The sequence below is a fragment of the Salmo salar genome, chromosome 24 (genome assembly GCF_965601325.2).
Source record: "Salmo salar chromosome 24, fSalSal1, whole genome shotgun sequence".
NCBI lineage: Eukaryota > Metazoa > Chordata > Actinopteri > Salmoniformes > Salmonidae > Salmo > Salmo salar.
The window spans coordinates 32151751-32170468 of NC_138314.1; the positions used below are offsets into that span (position 1 = coordinate 32151751).

Genomic DNA, 18718 nt, shown 5'->3' on the forward strand with positions numbered 1-18718 from the left:
TATTTAATATATAAATACCTCTCTGCACTATACAACTTCTGGAGAAAAGCATGGCTTGATTCCTGAAGAAAGACACTCACTTTAGTTAAGTAAAGTTTAGAATAAATATGGTTAACATGACTCAACAATTGTTAATGTTTTACAGCAGAAATATTATCTTACACAGACATGTTTTACATTGAAATAACCTTTTCAACAACCTGTATTTCACATAGTGCAACCAGTTTCAAAAACACTTTTAAAAAGGAGGGAGAGGACAGTACTTTCATAGGAGTATGTTGCACATTTCCTGGATTTCCTTTTCTTCTAATAAAAAGATAGCAAGATCTCATGACATCATTTAAAAGTGAGGAATGACCTCATCAAACACAACAGACAGAGTGTGTGAGGTATCTTCCATTCTCTCTTGGACACTGAACATTTGTCTCACTACAGCTCCATTTCCAAACCTCATTTCTAATCCGCATCAGGCTGTTGAAACAATTGATTGAAAGAATTTATGGGTAACATTTAGTCAGACACCACTGAGGACATTGACCACTGATTTGTCAGAGGCCACAGTCAGAGGCTCTTGGGAATTAAATATATCGCAGTCACAACAGACAAAATTGAGGTAAGATCTTCCCATATACTATAGTCTCCAATAGTTATTTCAATTTGTCAATGAAATTGATGGCATTCATAACTGTGGGAAATGCCTGTACATGTAGGTTGTACCCCTTAATATTACTATACACAAACAAATAGATCACAGATTTCGGTTCATTGGTCGATTTAAGATACCGAAGCAATATAAAACCATACAGAACCTTGTTTAGTGGCCCATAAAATCCCCATAACATCATCAGAAAGGTGTTTTTCTGTTAACTAGTGATTAATGCCGTGAGGTGTTGGGGTGCATTATGCCTTCAACTAGAAATGACCACAACCAGAGCCGTATCTATGGCTGACCACAACCAGAGCCGTATCTATGGCTGACCACAACCAGAGCCGCATCTCTGGCTGACCACAACCAGAGCCGCATCTATGGCTGACCACAACCAGAGCCATATCTATGGCTGACCACAACCAGAGCCGTATCTATGGCTGACCACAACCAGAGCCGTATCTATGGCTGACCACAACCAGAGCCGTATCTATGGCTGACCACAACCAGAGCCGTATCTATGGCTGACCACAACCAGAGCCGTATCTATGGCTGACCACAACCAGAGCCATATCTATGGCTGACCACAACCAGAGCCATATCTATGGCTGACCACAACCAGAGCCATATCTATGGCTGACCACAACCAGAGCCATATCTATGGCTGACCACAACCAGAACCGTATCTATGGCTGACCACAACCACGTAGTGCACACATGTACACCCCTCATGAAACAGTTCTGCATAAAATACAGACTCAACAAACAGGCTATTGCTTTTTATCAGCCTGTTTATCTGTCACTTCATTCAAATCAAGACCCTAAACTGCCTTGTCTCCCACCACCAAGTCACTAACAACTGCCCCACATAGTCTTTTTATTTGACCCTGTTAATGCAACATTTTGCATGGTATTTTGCAGGGTTTTCTGTGCAAGAGAGGGTCTGAAGGAGGGTAGATGGATACAAAAGAAATGCTTTCAGATTCAGGTGATCAACCAACCTATGACATGTTGTAGTATGGTTTGCTCCCTGTGTAACCCCTTTCCATGTGGCTGTAAGGTCTACAGACAAGAGAGCATCCTTACAGGGTTGGCATGCACAGCCAGTGACAAATTACACCAAACCTTCCTGGTTTGGTTGGTTGGTTTGTTCAGTGGCGGACATGGTAGAGGGAGCGTTGAAATTGAATTGTCTCGAAGCAGGCTCAAGTCTTTATAAATACCTTGTCCTGTGTGTTTATGGCTTGATTCCATTTCGAAGAGACATGGTCAGTCACAAACGCGATCCAACGCCACACTTAGACATATGAGGTGGGGACATACGAGGCACTCAGCATTTTTCAGAAGTGTAGTGAGAATTATTCAGTGAAATCCTAGTGTATAGAGAAACGTTCATGATTGACTTCACTATAACAGATTTGTTTGGGAAGGTCACAATCAGCGACATGCAATGCGGAAAAAACAACAGTTGTCTGCTGTAGTTATAGGACCCAGATATTTCACAGCAAATCATATAAAACATTCAAGAGCCAATAATTCATTATCAAAAGCAACCAACAAAAAAAAAAACACTCTGGAACCACGACATAAGATAATGGGACATCGTTTGTCTGTATCAAACAACCGCATGATCAGTGAAAGTATTGACATGACAGACAGGCATCACTTTGGGTTACAAATGCATTGCTGTGTAACATGAGTTCTAATTTCAATACATTGGAGAACAGAGATACAAGGTCTAATGCTTTTGTCAGGTGACTGACTGTAGTGTGTGTATATGGGGAGAGAGAGACAGATCGTCAGGATTTAATTCCTTAATTAATCCATGAGCCAATATAAATATGACACAGGCATCAACAGGTGACCACCTCTCTGTGGTTAGAACTTGTTGTTGAACATGAGGCAGTGATTTGTCGTCTCTTTATAAAAAGGTGCTTTCGTCATGTTCAACAAGGCTATTAAGACTCATCGAATGACAGCTGAAAGTTGCATGGATAACATTGTATTCCAATAGATAGGAAACTTTGTTCTATGGTTTTTCTCCAGTGAGAAGTCTATCACGTGTCTAATGGCTTGCATTGCATCTATATTGCTTTCCAGTTAATTTGACGTGGGAGTGCTAGATCCAAGTATCGTTCTATTAAGCCTGAGAAGAAATGGTAAGACATGGAGCCATTTTAGTTTGGCAATGTGTTAGGTAACACATTCTTCTCCTTGTTACGATTATTAGCATGGGGTTAAAGTTGAGAGAGTAGAAAGTGACTGTTCCAAATGTGTTGCTCCCACAGCACTTGTTTCTTTAGCTACTTGTCTATTTGAAGAAAGAAAATCTAACGTAGTCAATGACTACAATTGGACAGAAAATAGGTTACCGTGGTTACACAGGCAGCAAATGGGCTTGAGAGCCCTTGGGGTGGGTAGCTTCCAGAATCCAGACTGATTGGGATAAGAGAGGGTGGAGCTCTTCTGGTTTCCTAGGCTGCGATAAAGGTAGGGGGGGGGGGGGGTATCTTATGTGTTTTGCCTTCCGCTTTGGTAAAGCTCCACTGACTTAACAGACTCCCGCCTCTAGCCTGGGTAAGGAGGACGCTCTTCAGTCGTTCTCCCTTTAGTTTTGTTGTCAGCAGGCCACGAGCAGGGGGGAGTTTATTTTATGAGAGCTCAAAACCTGTGTTCATACTGATGGCATAGCGGAGCTTGTCACGCAGGATGCTCTTCTTGCTGTAGTTAGGCAGCTTGAGCAGGTTGAAGCAGGTGGACGAGGTGGGGAGGCGACCGCCTGGTTCCTTCTTCCGGATGGTGAAGAAACCTCGGAGGACGCTGCCTAGGGTGTCCCCAGTGTCCTAGAGAGACAGGCGACAGGAGCACACATAAACACACAGTGACCCCAAAGTAGTTCCAAGGGACAGCCTTCCTAAAGCTATTTTCTTCTTCAACAAAAAGGCCAAAGTTCAATGGAGAGTAGCAGGGGTGCTGGTGTCGGTGTGCTGTCGTAGAGCTGGGACCACAAACTGAAAATGATCGACACCGACCATACCGATCACTAATAGCAGGCATTTTGCTGATATGATTCATTATGATTAGTAGTCTATGCTACAGAAATGTAAAGTTTGAAATGAAATAAGTTCACTAATATGGGTTATTGTTAATGGGACAATTGATGGCTACAACTTTTTAAATGTTAAACTGTGGTGCACATTGTTATAAACTTATAGTTTAATTTATCGTTATCGCATCAGGCAAATGATCATGGTATGGATTGTTTTCCATATCACTGAGCTCTATGTATAAACATTGACTATGATTACAGTGTTCTCACCTGATCGTCAGACACCTCCACACAGCGGATGGAGAAAGGGGGCTTGAGGTAGGCAAAACCTAGGAGGGGGGGTCTTGAACAGCTGGTGACAAACTGTAAATCAAGAAAAACAATGGATGATCACATAACAGTTACAAGTCTCAAACTGGCGCCCTGCAAGTCGATTTAATGCAGCTAAATGAATGAATGGTAAAATAGCATTTTTGTAACATTTGGGGCTGGTTATTACCTTGAGGAACATGGCTCTTTCCTCAGAGGAGAAGTCACTGGACAGGATGTCCCACAGCCAGATGATGACCCGATGGCTGCTGTGGAAACCTCCATAGTAAACTGTGTGTTTCCTGACAACGGGAGAGAGACGAAGAGAGAGACAGACAGAAAGAGAGACAGACAGAGACAGAGTGATGGAAAGAGATATACAGAGAGAGGGAGACCATGTCAGCGAGCACCTTCACCTTGGCTTCATCACCTTCTTACAAGGTCAGCTCATTGTCAGCGAAACAATCAAATGGGAGATTCAGACCATTTGAACACCGTGGATTTCAGGATTTCCCTAAAATGTTTGAGAATTGGCACATTGAAGAGCTGTCGAGTGACAACAGTAGTGACATGTGGAGGGGCTGGTCGGGGTCAAAGGGGTCAAAGGTGACGCACTTGAGGTCGTCCAGGTCGATCTCGGCGTTGTCCCCGGAGACGAGGCGCTGGACCTCGGGGGTGGAGAACATGTGCAGCCACTCGGGGTTGATGATGCTGCGGTATCCTCGGATAAAAGCTGCAGTCTGCTCCTTGATCTGCGTGTGCATGCGGAAGTGCGCCATCAGGTGGATGTAGCTGATCCTGCGGCACAGAGAAGGTCAAAGGTGAGGTTACGTCAGACTCAGAACACCATGGCAGAGTTTCTAAACCCAGAGGAGCAAACATCAGGTGCACAATTAAGAGCATCCTGTCGGACTGTATCACCGCCTGGTACGGCAACTGCACAGGCCACAACCGCAGGGCCCTCCAGAGAGTGGTGCGGTCTGCACAACTCATCACCGGGGGCAAACTACCTGCCCTCCAAGACAACTACAGCACCTGAAGCCAAAAAGATCATCAAGGACAACAATCACCCGAGCCACTGCCTGTTCACCCCGCTAACATCCAGAAGGCGAGGTCAGTACAGGTGCATCAAAGCTGGGACTGAGAGACCGAAAAACAGCTTCTATCTCAAGGCCATCAGACTGTTAAACAGCCATCACTAACACAGAGGTTGCTACCTACATACAGACTTGAAATCATTGGCCACTTTAATAAATGGATCACTAGTCACTTTAATAATGCCACTTTAATAATGTTTACATATCTTGCATTACTCATCTCATGTATATTCTGTATTCTATACTATCTATTGCATCTTGCCTTTGCCACTCTGTCATTGCTTATCCATATTTATATTCTTATTCCATTCCTTTACTTAAATTTGTGGGTATTAGGTAGTTGTTGTGGAATTGTTAGGTTACTTGTTAGATATTGCTGCACAGTCGGAACTAGAAGCACAAGCATTTCACTACACTCGCAATAACATCTGCTAACCATTTCATTTGATCTCAAGACTTCTGGGAACGCTTGTGAAGCAGACCAGGGTTTAAGAAGTCAATGAGAAAAGGGAAAAATTATTCCTTGGTTGTTCATTTTCTGAAAATCTAAAGGCACAACTGAGATTTGAGCCGGTGTCTTATGTAGCTGAAAATGTTATTACTCCAACCTTGTGAAAGTGACAAACTGACACGTTTTCATTTGTCAAAAACAACTTTATAGCAAAGGAGTGCCTTTGATTTGACGACCTGCACAGTTCAGTGAGAGAGGACTGTTAGACCCGATGACGTGTTTCTATGCATGAGCTTTGCTAGCCAACATCGCCATGACATCACCGACAAGCGTGATCAGGATTTCTATTGGAGAAGCAGTTCCCATCTTCATACTGTACCGTCTTTGACCATGGGCCTGTCTAGAAACAACCCCGTAGCCCTTACCTCCTGGGCACTTGTGAAATCAACTCAAACTATTTGTCACATGCGCCGAATACAACAAGTGTAGACTTTACCGTGAAATGCTTACTTACAAGCCCTTAACCAACAGTGCAGTTCAAGAAGAGTTGACAAAATATTTACCAAGTAGACTAAAATAAAAAGTAATAAGAAAAAAGTAACAGTGAAAATATGAATGGATTTGATAGGTATAATAAGCAATGCAAGTACATCTACTATGCCCTGGCTTGGTAGGACATTCACCTTATTGCTTATACCTATCAAATCCTTTTAGATCTCCACAAGTGTCTGGAGGGGGGACAATAAATACGTCTTGTATTAGACAAACAATGGTGCGAACATCAAGTGGCATTAACAACTAACATCTGCAAGTTTGGTTCTACAGTATATCAGTGGTTCTCAAACCTCTCCTCTGGGACCCCTAGATGTTTCACAATTTCATTGTAGCTCTGAACTAGCTCACCTGATTCACCTAGTCAAGGGTTTGATGATTAGTTGACAAGTTGAATCAGGTGTGCTAGCTGTGGAATAGATCAAATGCATGGAATGGGTGGGGGTCCCCGAGGGGTTTGAGAACCACTAGATACTGGATCTGCATCTTGCTCACTTGTTTTCGTTGGTGACTGGCATCGTCTTTCCTCCAGGAATCAGCTCGTGACAGACCAGCTGCCAGGAAACATGAAGAGAGTATTAAGATTAAAAGAGCAGTTCTGTTTTCCTGCATTCAGAGAAAAAAATATATAGTTTCTACCTGTCCCATAACGTCCTCGTCATACGATAGTGTCAGTCCCAAATCACCAACATCCCCGTCATAGCGCTGGAAAAGGACAAAACCAAGATCAACCACCTATTTTGAGTCAACTTCCACAACTTGAAGTCAAATTGCTCACAAAAAAAGTATCGACAAAGCAAAACAAACATCTCAAATCAAAAGAGCGCAATTATAACCATAAACCAGAGTCGTGTTCAACAGGCACCAAGCGGGAGAAAACGGACTGAAACGGGGAGGGACCACCTGGACTTTCCAATCAGAAACGCTCATTTTCTGTATTTTTTTATTTCACCTTTATTTAACCAGGTAAGCTAGTTGAGAACAAGTTCTCATTTGCAACTGCGACCTGGCCAAGATAAAGCAAAGCAGTGAGACACATACAACAACACAGAGTTACACATGGAATAAACAAAACATACAGTCAATAATACAGTAGAACAAAAGAAAACAAAAAGTCTATATACAGTGATGAGGTAAGTTAAGGCAATAAATAGGCCATGGTGGCGAAGTAATTACAATATAGCAATTAAACACTGGAATGGTAGATGTGCAGAAGATGAATGTGCAAGTAGAGATACTGGAAAGGAGCAAGATAAATAAATAAATACAGTATGGGGATGAGGTAGGTAGATAGATGGGCTGTTTACAGATGGGCTATGTACAGGTGCAGTGATCTGTGAGCTGCTCTGACAGCTGGTGCTTAAAGCTAGTGAGGGAGATATGAGTCTCCAGCTTCAGAAATGTTTGCAGTTCGTTCCAGTCATTGGCAGCAGAGAACTGGAAGGAAAGACGATCAAAGGAGGAATTGGCTTTGGGGGTGACCAGTGAGATATACCTGCTGGAGCGCGTGCTACGAGTGGGTGCTGCTATGGTGACCAGTGAGATGAGATAAGGCAGGGCTTTACCAAGCAGAGACTTGTAGATAACCTGTAGCCAGTGGGTTTGGCGAAGAGTATGAAGCGAGGGCCAACCAACGAGAGCGTACAGGTCGCAATGGTGGGTAGTGTATGGGGCTTTGGTGACAAAATGGATGGCACTGTGATAGACGGCATCCAATTTGTTGAGTAGAGTGTTGGAGGCTATTTTATAGATGACATCACCGAAGTCGAGGATCGGTAGGATGGTCAGTTTTACGAGGGTATGTTTGGCAGCATGAGTGAAGGATGCTTTGTTGCGATATAGGAAGCCGATTCTAGATTTAATTTTGGATTGGAGATGCTTAATGTGAGTCTGGAAGGAGAGTTTACAGTCTAACCAGACACCCAGGTATTTGTAGTTGTCCACGTATTCTAAGTCAGAGCCATCCAGACTAGTGATGCTGGACGGGCGAGCAGGTGCGGGCAGTGGTCGATTGAATAGCATGCATTTAGTTTTACTTGTGTTTAAGAGCAGTTGGAGGCCACGGAAGGAGAGTTGTATGGCATTGAAGCTCGTCTGGAGGGTAGTTAACACAGTGTCCAAAGAGGGGCCAGAAGTATACAGAATGGTGTCGTCTGCGTAGAGATGGATCAGAGAATCACCAGCAGCAAGAGCAACATCATTGATGTATACAGAGAAGAGAGTCGGCCCGAGAATTTAACCCTGTGGCACACCCATAGAGACTGCCAGAGGTCCGGACAACAGGCCCTCCGATTTGACACACTGAACTCTATCAGAGAAGTAGTTGGTAAACCAGGCGAGGCAATCATTTGAGAAACCAAGGCTGTCGAGTCTGCCAATAAGAATGTGGTGATTGACAGAGTCGAAAGCCTTGGCCAGGTCGATGAATACGGCTGCACAGTAATATCTCTTATCGATGGCAGTTATGATGTCGTTTAGGACCTTGAGCGTGGCTGAGGTGCACCCATGACCAGCTCTGAAACCAGGTTGCATAGCAGAGAAGGTACGGTGGGATTCGAAATAGTCGGTAATCTGTTTGTTAACTTGGCTTGCGAAGACCTTAGAAAGACAGGGTAGGATAGATATAGGTCTGTAGCAGTTTGGGTTTAGAGTGTCTCCCCCTTTGAAGAGGGGGTTGACCGCGGCAGCTTTCCAATCTTTGGGAATCTCAGACGATACGAAAGATTGGTTGAACAGGCTAGTAATAGGGGTTGCAACAATTTCGGCAGATAATTTTAGAAAGAGAGGGTCCAGATTGTCTAGCCCGGCTGATTTGTATGGGTCCAGATTTTGCAGCTCTTTCAGAACATCAGCTATCTGGATTTGGGTGAAGGAGAAATGGTGGGGGCTTTGGCGGGTTGCTGTGGAGGGTGCCAGGCAGTTGACCGGGGTAGGGGTAGCCAGGTGGAAAGCATGGCCAGCAGTAGAGAAATGCTTATTGAAATTCCTAGCCTCAGAGCAGTGGGCAGCTGGGAGGAGGTGCTCTTATTCTCCATGGACTTTAGAGTGTCCCAGAACGGTTTTGAGTTAGTACTACAGGATGCAAATTTCTGTTTGAAAAAGCTAGCCTTAGCTTTTCTAACTGCCTGTGTATATTTGTTCCTAACTTCCCTGAAAAGTTGCATATCACAGGGGCTATTCGATGCTAATGCAGAACGCCACAAGATGTTTTCGTGCTGGTCAAGGGCAGACAGGTCTGGAGTAAACCAAGGACTATATCTATTCCTAGTTCTACATTTTTTGAGTGGGGCATGCTTATTTAAGACGGTGAGGAAGGCACTTTTAAAGAATAGCCAGGCATCATCTACTGACGGGATGAGGTCAATGTCATTCCAGGATACCTGGGCCAGGTCAATTAGAAAGGCCTGCTCGCAGAAGTGTTTTAGGGAGCGTTTGACAGTGATGAGGGGTGGTTGTTTGGTCGCAGACCCATTACGGATGCAGGCAATGAGGCAGTGATCGCTGAGATCTTGATTGAAAACAGCAGAGGTGTATTTGGAGGGCGAGTTAGTTAGGATGACATCTATGAGGGTGCCCGTGTTTACGGATTTGGGGTTGTACCTGGTAGGTTCATTGATAATTTGTGTGAGATTGAGGGCATCAAGCTTAGATTGTAGGATGGCCGGGGTGTTAAGCATGTCCCAGTTTAGGTCACCTAGTAGCACGAGCTCAGAAGTTAGATGGGGGGCAATCAATTCACATATGGTATCGAGGGCACAGCTGGGGGCAGAGGGAGGTCTATAGCAAGCGGCAACAGTGAGAGACTTGTTTCTGGAAAGGTGAATTTTCAGAAGTAGAAGCTCGAATTGTTTGGGTACAGACTTGGATAGTAATACAGAACTCTGCAAGCTATCTTTGCAGTAGATTGCAACACCGCCCCCTTTGGCAGTTCTATCTTGGCGGAAAATGTTATAGTTAGCGATGGAGATTTCAGGGTTTTTGGTGGTTTTCCTAAGCCAGGATTCAGACACGACTAAGACATCCGGGTTGGCAGAGTGTGCTAAAGCAGTAAGTAAAATAAACTTAGGGAGTTGCAAAACAATGTTGCAAAAAAAAGTACAACGATTTCGTAAATAAACACGGTTTATGCTGTAATACACACAATAACAGGGAATATAGGACTATGATAGTTGGGGCGGGGGATCTTTCTGACCTTGATGGAGGTGAGGTTCTTGTAGAACTCAGAGTCCAGGGAGGGCAGCTCGTCAATGGAGCTGTAGAAGGTGCTGTGGTGGTGACCCATGACCTGGCTGAGGAAGAAGGAGGCGAAGGGTACGTCCACCACGATGCCCTGAAAAACACACACACGTTGATCTCATGGACTATCAGGCATTGCATCCATAGCTCCAGCTATGAACCGTCGTTACATTTCTCCAGACCCATCCCTCAGTTTTATAGGGGGGAAAGTGGTGGGCAGGGCTTGTGGCTTTAAAAGGAGTCATTCTTGTAAATATATGGCAATTTCACATGACTAACATCCTCTGTGAGTGCAGACACACCTCATACATTGCTTTGCCAAGCATCTTCCCCACAAACTCAAAAAGCTGCAGGTGGTTCTCGTGGATGTAGGACGTAGGAGAGGGGTACAACCTCTCGTTGCCACTGGTGGTCTATGGGGGAAAATACATCATCATCAGCAGCAGCAGCATGGTTGACAGAAAATGGCTAAAAGCACCTTGTGAGAGTGAATCTTTCAAAATGATTCCAAAATTATTTGAAACGAGGTCTGGAGAGCAAACCTTAAAGAGGTTGAGTGCCGGGTTGAAGACTTTCTTGATGATCTCTTCCAGAAACTCCTTGAAGACGCCGTCCTGGTCGATTCCGGCCTCGTCCACACCAAGGTCGTTGACAAACTTCACACGGATCACGCCTTTGATGGAGTTGACAGGCAACCGGCGGAGTTGGTCATAACCATCCTGAAGAGTGTTCAGACAAAGAGTTTGGGTGATCAGTTTGGGCTGAAGTCACAGCCACCATACCTGACTGTATTTGACAACTAGACTCTGTCTCAATCTTTACACTTGAATACAGAATTCATCCTAAGTGGTATTCGAGTGTGGGGGAAAACATGCAACAGATCGATACATCAATTTAATACCTCTAACATCCGTGAGCGGCGAATGGTGATATGGGTGACATGCGGAGACGCGGAGCTTGTCTCCACCAATCCCAAGGTTTCCTTCTCCTTGGTGATAATGTTCCGGAACAGCAGGACCCTCTAAAGTGGGTAGTACAGGATTACGAATGGGGGTGAGACACTATGTACACATTGATAAGGACACGGTACAGTGAAACTACAACTACAGATGCCCCAGAGGGACAATATTCTTTCTGTGCAGACTCACGTTTTTGTGGGGAATGACGTGTGGTATGTACTGCAGTAACAGCTGAGCTCTCCTCTTGCCCTTCTCCAGCTCTTGGAACAAAAGGCTCGGCTTCAGATCCCTGAACATAAGGGGTGAAAGAGTGTGTGTGCGTGCGCGCCTTTTCCCAACATCACAATTGTCTCCCACAGATCACACCTGGAACAAATACATAGGTCAAATACTTGAGATGGGCCCGATATTTCCCCAGGGTGTACAGGGTGGACAAAGTTGGCGCTTTTGGCACTAACATTCCATTGGTTCCATTATGGTGGGCAAGCTTAATCAAGCGCACCTCAAGCTTTGAGAGTATTTGACTGCTACTGATCACTAGGATCACCTTATAAGGATTTGGGAAGTGCAGAATAACAAATATGGGAAGTATTGGGGATTAGGATCAGTATGTTTCCAGAGGGGCACTTACTTGCGCAGCCAGTTGTCATCAGGGGAGAACCTTCTCCTGCAGTCCCGCTCATAGAGCACCATCAGCCAGCCGTGAACACTGTGGAACAGGTCCAGCTTCTCCCCCTTGGCATTCTCTGTCACAACAACACACTAAATGAATGCACCCACTCACTAACCCTATCCCCAAGGTATTTCTCATGGTGCCAAAACCAGGGAGTGGCAATTCTGTCACTGTCAATCAGCTTGACCTTTGAGTTTGACAAGAGTTCAACAGGGGTATGAGGCGACTCACCTAAGATGCCGTCCCAGACCATCTTGTACACAAACGTGTTGAGAAACGAGGAGATGGTGACAAGCTCCTCCGTCTTAAATGAGATCTGCTCCTCGTAAACCTCGATGTCATCTAGGATCCTGTGGAAGACATACAGTATAACATGTCAGTAACTACAGACATCCAGGATCCTGTGGAAGACATACAGTATAACATGCCAGTAACTACAGACATCCAGGATCAAGTGGAAGACATACAGTATAACATGTCAGTAACTACAGACATCCAGGATCAAGTGGAAGACATACAGTATAACATGTCAGTAACTACAGACATCCAGGATCAAGTGGAAGACATACAGTATAACGTGTCAGTAACTACAGACATCCAGGATCCTGTGGAAGACATACAGTATAACGTGTCAGTAACTACAGACATCTAGTGGGTCTGGGATACTGCATTTATGGACAGTTTTCCAGACACAGATTAGTATTGAAAGTCCTTCTTAGTCCAGGACTAGATGTAATCTATATGTGGGAAACCCTCCCATACTGGATGTGTCTATCACGTGTCTGTTATATGGTAGCAATTCATGGAGCTCACGTGATGAGATGTCTGGAGCAGTCACAGAACAGCATGAGCATGGCCAGCAGCTGCTTAGACTCCTCTGTGTCGTTGTTCAGGCACTCCATGAACAGCTTGAGGCCTCCCTGGGGGCCTAGCTCGCAGATGAAGGCCCACAGCTTAGGCAGAAGGTCATCCAGGTAGGTTAGGCCTGAGGGCGACACCGCCGGTGACAACATGAGAGAACATACGGTGTGTGTGTGTGTGTGTGTGTGTGTGTGTGTGTGTGTGTGTGTGTGTGTCTCTCAAATCGCAGGGACTCACCAGTGAGGATTTGCAGTCGTATCTGAGTGAGCGTGGTGAGGGCTGTCTGGTACAGCACACAGATACTGCACACCTTCTGCACCTCAGCGGAATCCACTCGTCTCCCACCGACCGGCTTCAAGATGTTGCGCACCGAGGCAGACTTCTGAAACGCACGCTTAAAGAGGCCTAAGAGAAACCCACATGTCAATCAGAAACCACTCTGACAAGGTTACTTCATTGATAAGGTTTAGTTCATTGTTTTAAAACACAACCTTTAATACAGTGTCTGGATTGATCGACAAAAACCCAGGTAAGTGGGGGAAAAAAATATTATAATAGTGTCAAAATAATTAACCCTTGAAATTGATTGTTTAAGTGCCTGGGAGGAAAACAACAAACTGAAACCAAATTTGACTTACTCTTGACTGGCAGGTTGTTCTGCGACGTGGTAGGCTGTGGTGGAGGCGTGGGCTCTAGGGTCTCTAGCTTTTTGCTGAGGACGTCACTGAAGAGAGTCCGGATCACAGGCATGCCCCACAGGTACTGCAGCTGCTTGGTGACCAGTGGCATAGACTCATTCAGACTGGAGAGGGGGACAGGGTGAGGGAGTTAAGATCCACTTTAAATCCATGACATTCAATGGTTGAGATCCCATTTCATAGCCCGGTCCCATAACTTTTTGTGCCGTTTTGCTCCTATGGTCATTGTCATGAGTTTGGCATGACAATAGGAGTCCACAAGAGAGCAGAAACATATCTGGGATCAGGCTACACCTTTCAGGTTCTGAGGATGTCCCACTGACCCGTAGTCTACAGTTTGGGAAAACCAGCCTAGGACCGGGTGCCAGTGAGTGAGGTTGGATTTCTTCTGGGACACGTATCTCTGGCAGTAGGACAGCATGTCCGTCAGGTCTTTCACAAAGTGGTTGGCCTCCTCCTCCAGGACTTTCTCGTTGAGGTAGCCCAGGTGAATCAGGTTACCTACAGTACAACAGGATGAAAGACAGGCCCCACAGAGCAGCAACCCCAAAGAGCTGATTCAGTATGCTTCCCACAGCACCGCACAGAGAAAAACAAGAAAGAGTGATGCAAAAAAAACTAAAACTTGTACACTCACACAAACAGTAGCCTATAGCAGGTTTCCCAAAATTGGTCCTGCCCCCCCCCCCCAATCCACTGGGTGCAGGTTTTGGTTTTTCCCCTTGCACTACACAGCTGATTCAAATAACCAACTCATCATGAAGCTTTGATTATTTGAGTCAGCTGTTTAGTGCTAGGACAAAAACAAAACGTGCACCAGGGAGGGCCCCAGGACCGAGTTTGGGAAACCCTGCCCTATAGAAGAGAATTAAAAACTATTGCCATAGAATAGCTATGTGAGGCAGTGTAAAGGACCATACCCAGCAAGCACAGTGTGTGGCTCCCCTCCAGGCAGACACAGATGTCAACACACTGCTCCTCGCGGCTCAGGAACAGGGTGAACTTCCTCAGCAGGTCGTGGGTCTGTATGGTGGCCATGCACTGCACAGACAAGCGCACGCTCAGAGGCTCTCTCACTGTACAAGCTATGATGTCTACACAATAAAGGGTGCGTCTGAAATGGCACCCTATACCTTACATAGTGCACTACTTTCGAGCACCCCATTCCCTACATACAGTGCACTAGGTAGAGAATAGGGTGCCATTTCTTCATGTGAGTGTCTACCTCTGGGGTGATGGTGTTGATGTGGGAGACGACAGCTGGGACAGACATGATGTGGATGAGAAGAGACCTCAGCAGGTTGTCAGAGAAGTGAGCAGCAATGACAGGTCTATAAAATAAAGACAAGTTACACTAATGGCTCCCAAAGCTTCTTCGGCTCCAAGCATTCTAAAACGGTAACCAAGCAGATCACACACACTATAAGATAGGACTTAATTCTCCATGAAGCTAAAACGCAGGATTATTTTCTTACAACAAACCCTGTTACTGAGAGGGGACGTGAGCTAGCTGAACCCTGGGAATATACTGCAATAGATCTGCTCCAGGCTCTAGTGATGCAGAGACAATTGATCCATTGTGGTTAAATGGGGATTAGAGCACTTCCAACAACCACTCACCTTAATGCCAACGTGAATACTGCTGTGAGTGTGCCCTTGGTAAGAGAGGGTCTGGAGCGCGCCAATCCGTTGGTGAGTAGAATCTACCAGGGAATCCAAACAACCAATACATGTCAACAACCAGGGTTGGGGTCAATTCCATTTCAGTTCCAGTCAATTCAAAAAGTAAGCCAAAATTCTAATTCTTCCTAATTGAAAAGCATTAAAAGAGAATATGAATTAGAATGTGTACTTCCTGAATTGACTAGAATTTAAATTGAATTGACCCCAACCCTGTTAACATCATAATAATCGCTCTAAAAGGCCTGGGTGGAAGATGCCACGTGTGTAACTGTACCTGCAGTATTGAATAAAATCCCTTTTGATTGAGATGCCCCATGATGTTCTCACAGATCCGGGTCAACGCTGGCCTGAGGGCCTCTCCTAGAATAGAGGAGGAAAGAAATGTTGGATTCCACTTTGTGTCTTTTTTCTTTCAATATCAAGACACTTGTGATAACAGAGGATGTGTGTGCACTGCAGCAGTGGTTTGACCTGAGACTGACCTTTCCCTCTCACTATCTTCCAGGTTGACGTGTCTGTGAAGGTAACCAGCATGGTAAGGTACAAAGTCACCAGCTTATTGTCCTGCAGGATGTCAGGCTACAGGAGAAGGAAGGGAGGGAGGGTTAAAGTTACAATTTTGAAATTTCAATATTTAAAATTATACACCTGTTATTTTATAAAAGGTTATTATCCTATGTATTTATATTTACCTTTAATTTTTTCAGAAAATTACAGGAGACCCACAGAACATCTTTGATCTGCTTGATCCATGGGATGGTGAGGTCTTTGGAAAGGGCCAATGACACATACCAAACCTGATAACCAAGAACACAGTCACAGAGTCAATCACACTCTGGGTTCATAAAAAATCTGTAATCACTGATGATCAATAATAATCATACTCACTTTGGGCTCATTTTCAACCTCCATGCTACCAAGAATGGAGCGACAAAGCTTCTCAAACCTCTGCGTAGCAAAAACCATCATAGTTCGTTAGTTAAATGTACACTAAGCAATCTTCAGTAATCTCAAGTACTATATTGATACATAATCATTGAAATGCCTTTCAGTTCCTAAGTAAATAAGAGACATTCTCCAGTAAGAGACAATTAAAATTCAAATCAGTTATAACAATGTACAAAACATATTTCCAAATCAGTTAACGTACAAAACATATTTGTTATATATTTTCAGTGAGGGTAAAGTGTAGGGATTAAAGAAACTCACCAGCTTATCCTCTTGACAAAAAATGAATAACAACTTCCGAGCAATTTTAAAAATGGATAGTGCATTTCTTTTTGTTGTTCCGACATCTTGAAAGAAGTCATCAACCTCTTTCCTGGTCAGAAAGAGAGAGAATTCACACATTGAGTCTCAAGAAAGATGATATGTCCTCCTAAAGCATATTGGCAAGTATTGCTTGTAAAGCTAACCTTATTTGCTTCTGGAGTTTGCAGCGACAGAGGAATCTCCTGACCAGCGCTTGGATCAGAGTGGCTGCTCTCTCCCTCTCTTTGTACCCCTTCCTCTCCTCACGTGCCTGCCTGGCTTTGTCCAGGAACTCAGACTTGGAACTCTGAGTTGCACTAAACATTGTGCACCCCTAAGGTCAGGCATAATTGACAGATTTAGTTGCTGCAGAAACACAATAGTGATGAATATTCAAGGAGAAATTCACTTGTCAGTATTCTCTGTGGGAAAAGGGGAAGGGGGGAAAACAATAACATGACTTAGATCTAGCCATACACTGCAATATAATAAGAATACTTATTCTAATAATGACATCACACACAGAAAACAATAGCACAAACACAGAACATGGTGTGTTATACCTGTGTTTTTCTCTGGTGATCTTCGCTTGACCTTTGCAACTATGCGCTATGTTTCTGCAGTCATTTGAACATCCTCGAGATCCAAGTTTCCAGAAACCCTTCGAGAGCTATAGCTGCGCTTTGGTTAGCCCAGCAAAAGCGGATCAATTTGTCATCTCTATGAAAATAACACATAAAGAACATTTGTAACGAGTTAGCCCATCATTACAACTTTGAGACCGTTTAAGCTAGCTAGCCAACGTTAGCAAAATTGTGGATGGTCTGTCTGGTCTCAAACGATGACACGTTCCTAACTTAGCTACAGTAGAAAGCAAGCAAGCTAACATTTTAATCCATGACAAACTAACATTGTGGTACAAATCAAGAGTGACAGTTAGCTATAGTAGCTAGATAACTACTAGACCCGACATAACTCGCTAGCTTGTTGTAGCCAACAATCTACTGTATTATGGTTAACGTTAGCTAGCTGCTGGTTAGCATAGCAGGCTAACGTTAGCTAGCTACTTCGTCACCACCAATTGATTGATATAACTTAGCTTTTTGTCAACGCATTTTACGAACATGAAAAGCTAGGTAAAACATTACTCAACAAGAACTTGCCGTTCACTGTCAATGACACCCCCATAAATTAGAGGCCTTAGTCTGTTTCAAAATGTAAACAATAACAAGAGATCCGTGATTGCAGCCATTAATCCTTGCACTTTCGCACTGAAAACATTCCAAGTGGGATGTATTTTTCTGAGAGTAAACAATTTACATAATCTTTTCCAAATTGATACACTGTATGTACACTGAAATTATGTTTGTTACAATTATTATTTTGTCTAAACTGGATCTATTCAATTAAAGCTTTTGATGCAATTCATAGAACTATGGATATGAATTTAAAGCTAAAGAAAATGGGGGAGCTATTATTGGTTACTCAGTTCCGGGGTGGAAGCTAATTAATGACGTATGGCCACAGAGAGTTATAAATGGGCTTGTTCGATATTACAGCAGACAGTGCAGGCGACTGCCGACTGACTGATCTACAAATCACCTTGCATCTTAAACATCGAGTCAGTATTATTTGTAGATCAGTCAGTCTATCGCAGATTACCCATGATAAATCACGGTTTGATGCTCTTACCAATCGCATTGGTATGGTCCAATCCGAAATGGATCCCTAGACCCTACACCCACTTGTGGCGATCTGAGATTTGACAGGTGCACCCAATATGGTAATACCTCAACCTTGCCCTCTGATAGACTATGCTGTGTTGTCATGTGTTGCTGCCTTGCTATGTTGTTATCTTAGGTCTCGCTTTATGTAGTGTTGTCTCTCTTGTCGTGATGTGTTTTGTCCTATATTTATATTTTATTTGTTTTTTAATCCCAGCCCCGTCCCAGCAGGAGGCCTTTTGGTAGGCCATCAATGTAAATAAGAATGTGTTCTAAACTGACTTGCCTAGTTAAATAAAGGTTAAATACAAATAAATAAAATACCCCAAAAATTATTTCAGCTCTCCACAAGTGCATTGGGTCCAGGGTTCCATTTGGGATTGGGCCGTTGACTGTCCAAAATGCTATTTTCTTGATTAACGCCCTATAAATAATTAACTTGTTTGACATTGCAGTCGACTGACTGATCTACAAAGATCAAAAATAACTACTCATTATAACTAGTCAGTCAGTCACAATTTACATACTC

At 44.0% G+C, this 18718-nt stretch overlaps 1 protein-coding gene across 2 annotated transcripts; it reads right to left on the reverse strand.

Annotated features, from left to right (window-relative positions):
• Window positions 1–80: 80 nt before the first annotated feature.
• On the reverse strand, window positions 81–17938 carry ube3b (ubiquitin protein ligase E3B). 2 transcript variants are annotated; one of them, XM_045706755.2, is made up of 28 exons: window positions 17629–17938; window positions 17029–17185; window positions 16630–16799; window positions 16424–16535; window positions 16103–16162; window positions 15907–16011; window positions 15697–15793; window positions 15489–15574; window positions 15152–15234; window positions 14757–14862; window positions 14452–14572; window positions 13855–14032; window positions 13472–13635; window positions 13071–13238; window positions 12786–12957; window positions 12204–12322; window positions 11931–12045; window positions 11489–11588; window positions 11242–11361; window positions 10883–11059; window positions 10643–10753; window positions 10297–10434; window positions 6744–6809; window positions 6600–6658; window positions 4620–4802; window positions 4195–4306; window positions 3966–4058; window positions 81–3489 (listed from the first exon to the last, which is right to left on the reverse strand). In XM_045706755.2, the coding sequence occupies exons 3-28, from the start codon at window positions 16788–16790 to the stop codon at window positions 3298–3300; spliced, it is 3198 nt and encodes a 1065-aa protein (XP_045562711.1). In that variant the 5' UTR covers window positions 16791–16799; window positions 17029–17185; window positions 17629–17938; the 3' UTR covers window positions 81–3297. The 2 variants fall into 2 exon arrangements, with proteins under 2 accessions (XP_045562711.1, XP_014027584.1); XM_014172109.3 differs by having other exon boundaries at window positions 17619–17938.
• Between the last annotated feature and the right edge of the window lie 780 nt (window positions 17939–18718).

Excerpts from the sequence above, each read along its gene's own strand:
- ube3b (XM_045706755.2), bottom strand. The coding sequence starts at position 16,790 with ATGTTTAGTGCAACTCAGAGTTCCAAGTCTGAGTTCCTGGACAAAGCC. Across the intron at positions 16,163-16,423 it reads TTTGTCAAGAGGATAAGCTG|AGGTTTGAGAAGCTTTGTCG; the intron begins GTGAGTTTCTTT and ends TTTGCTACGCAG. Across the intron at positions 15,235-15,488 it reads GATTTTATTCAATACTGCAG|ATTCTACTCACCAACGGATT; the intron begins GTACAGTTACAC and ends ATTCCCTGGTAG.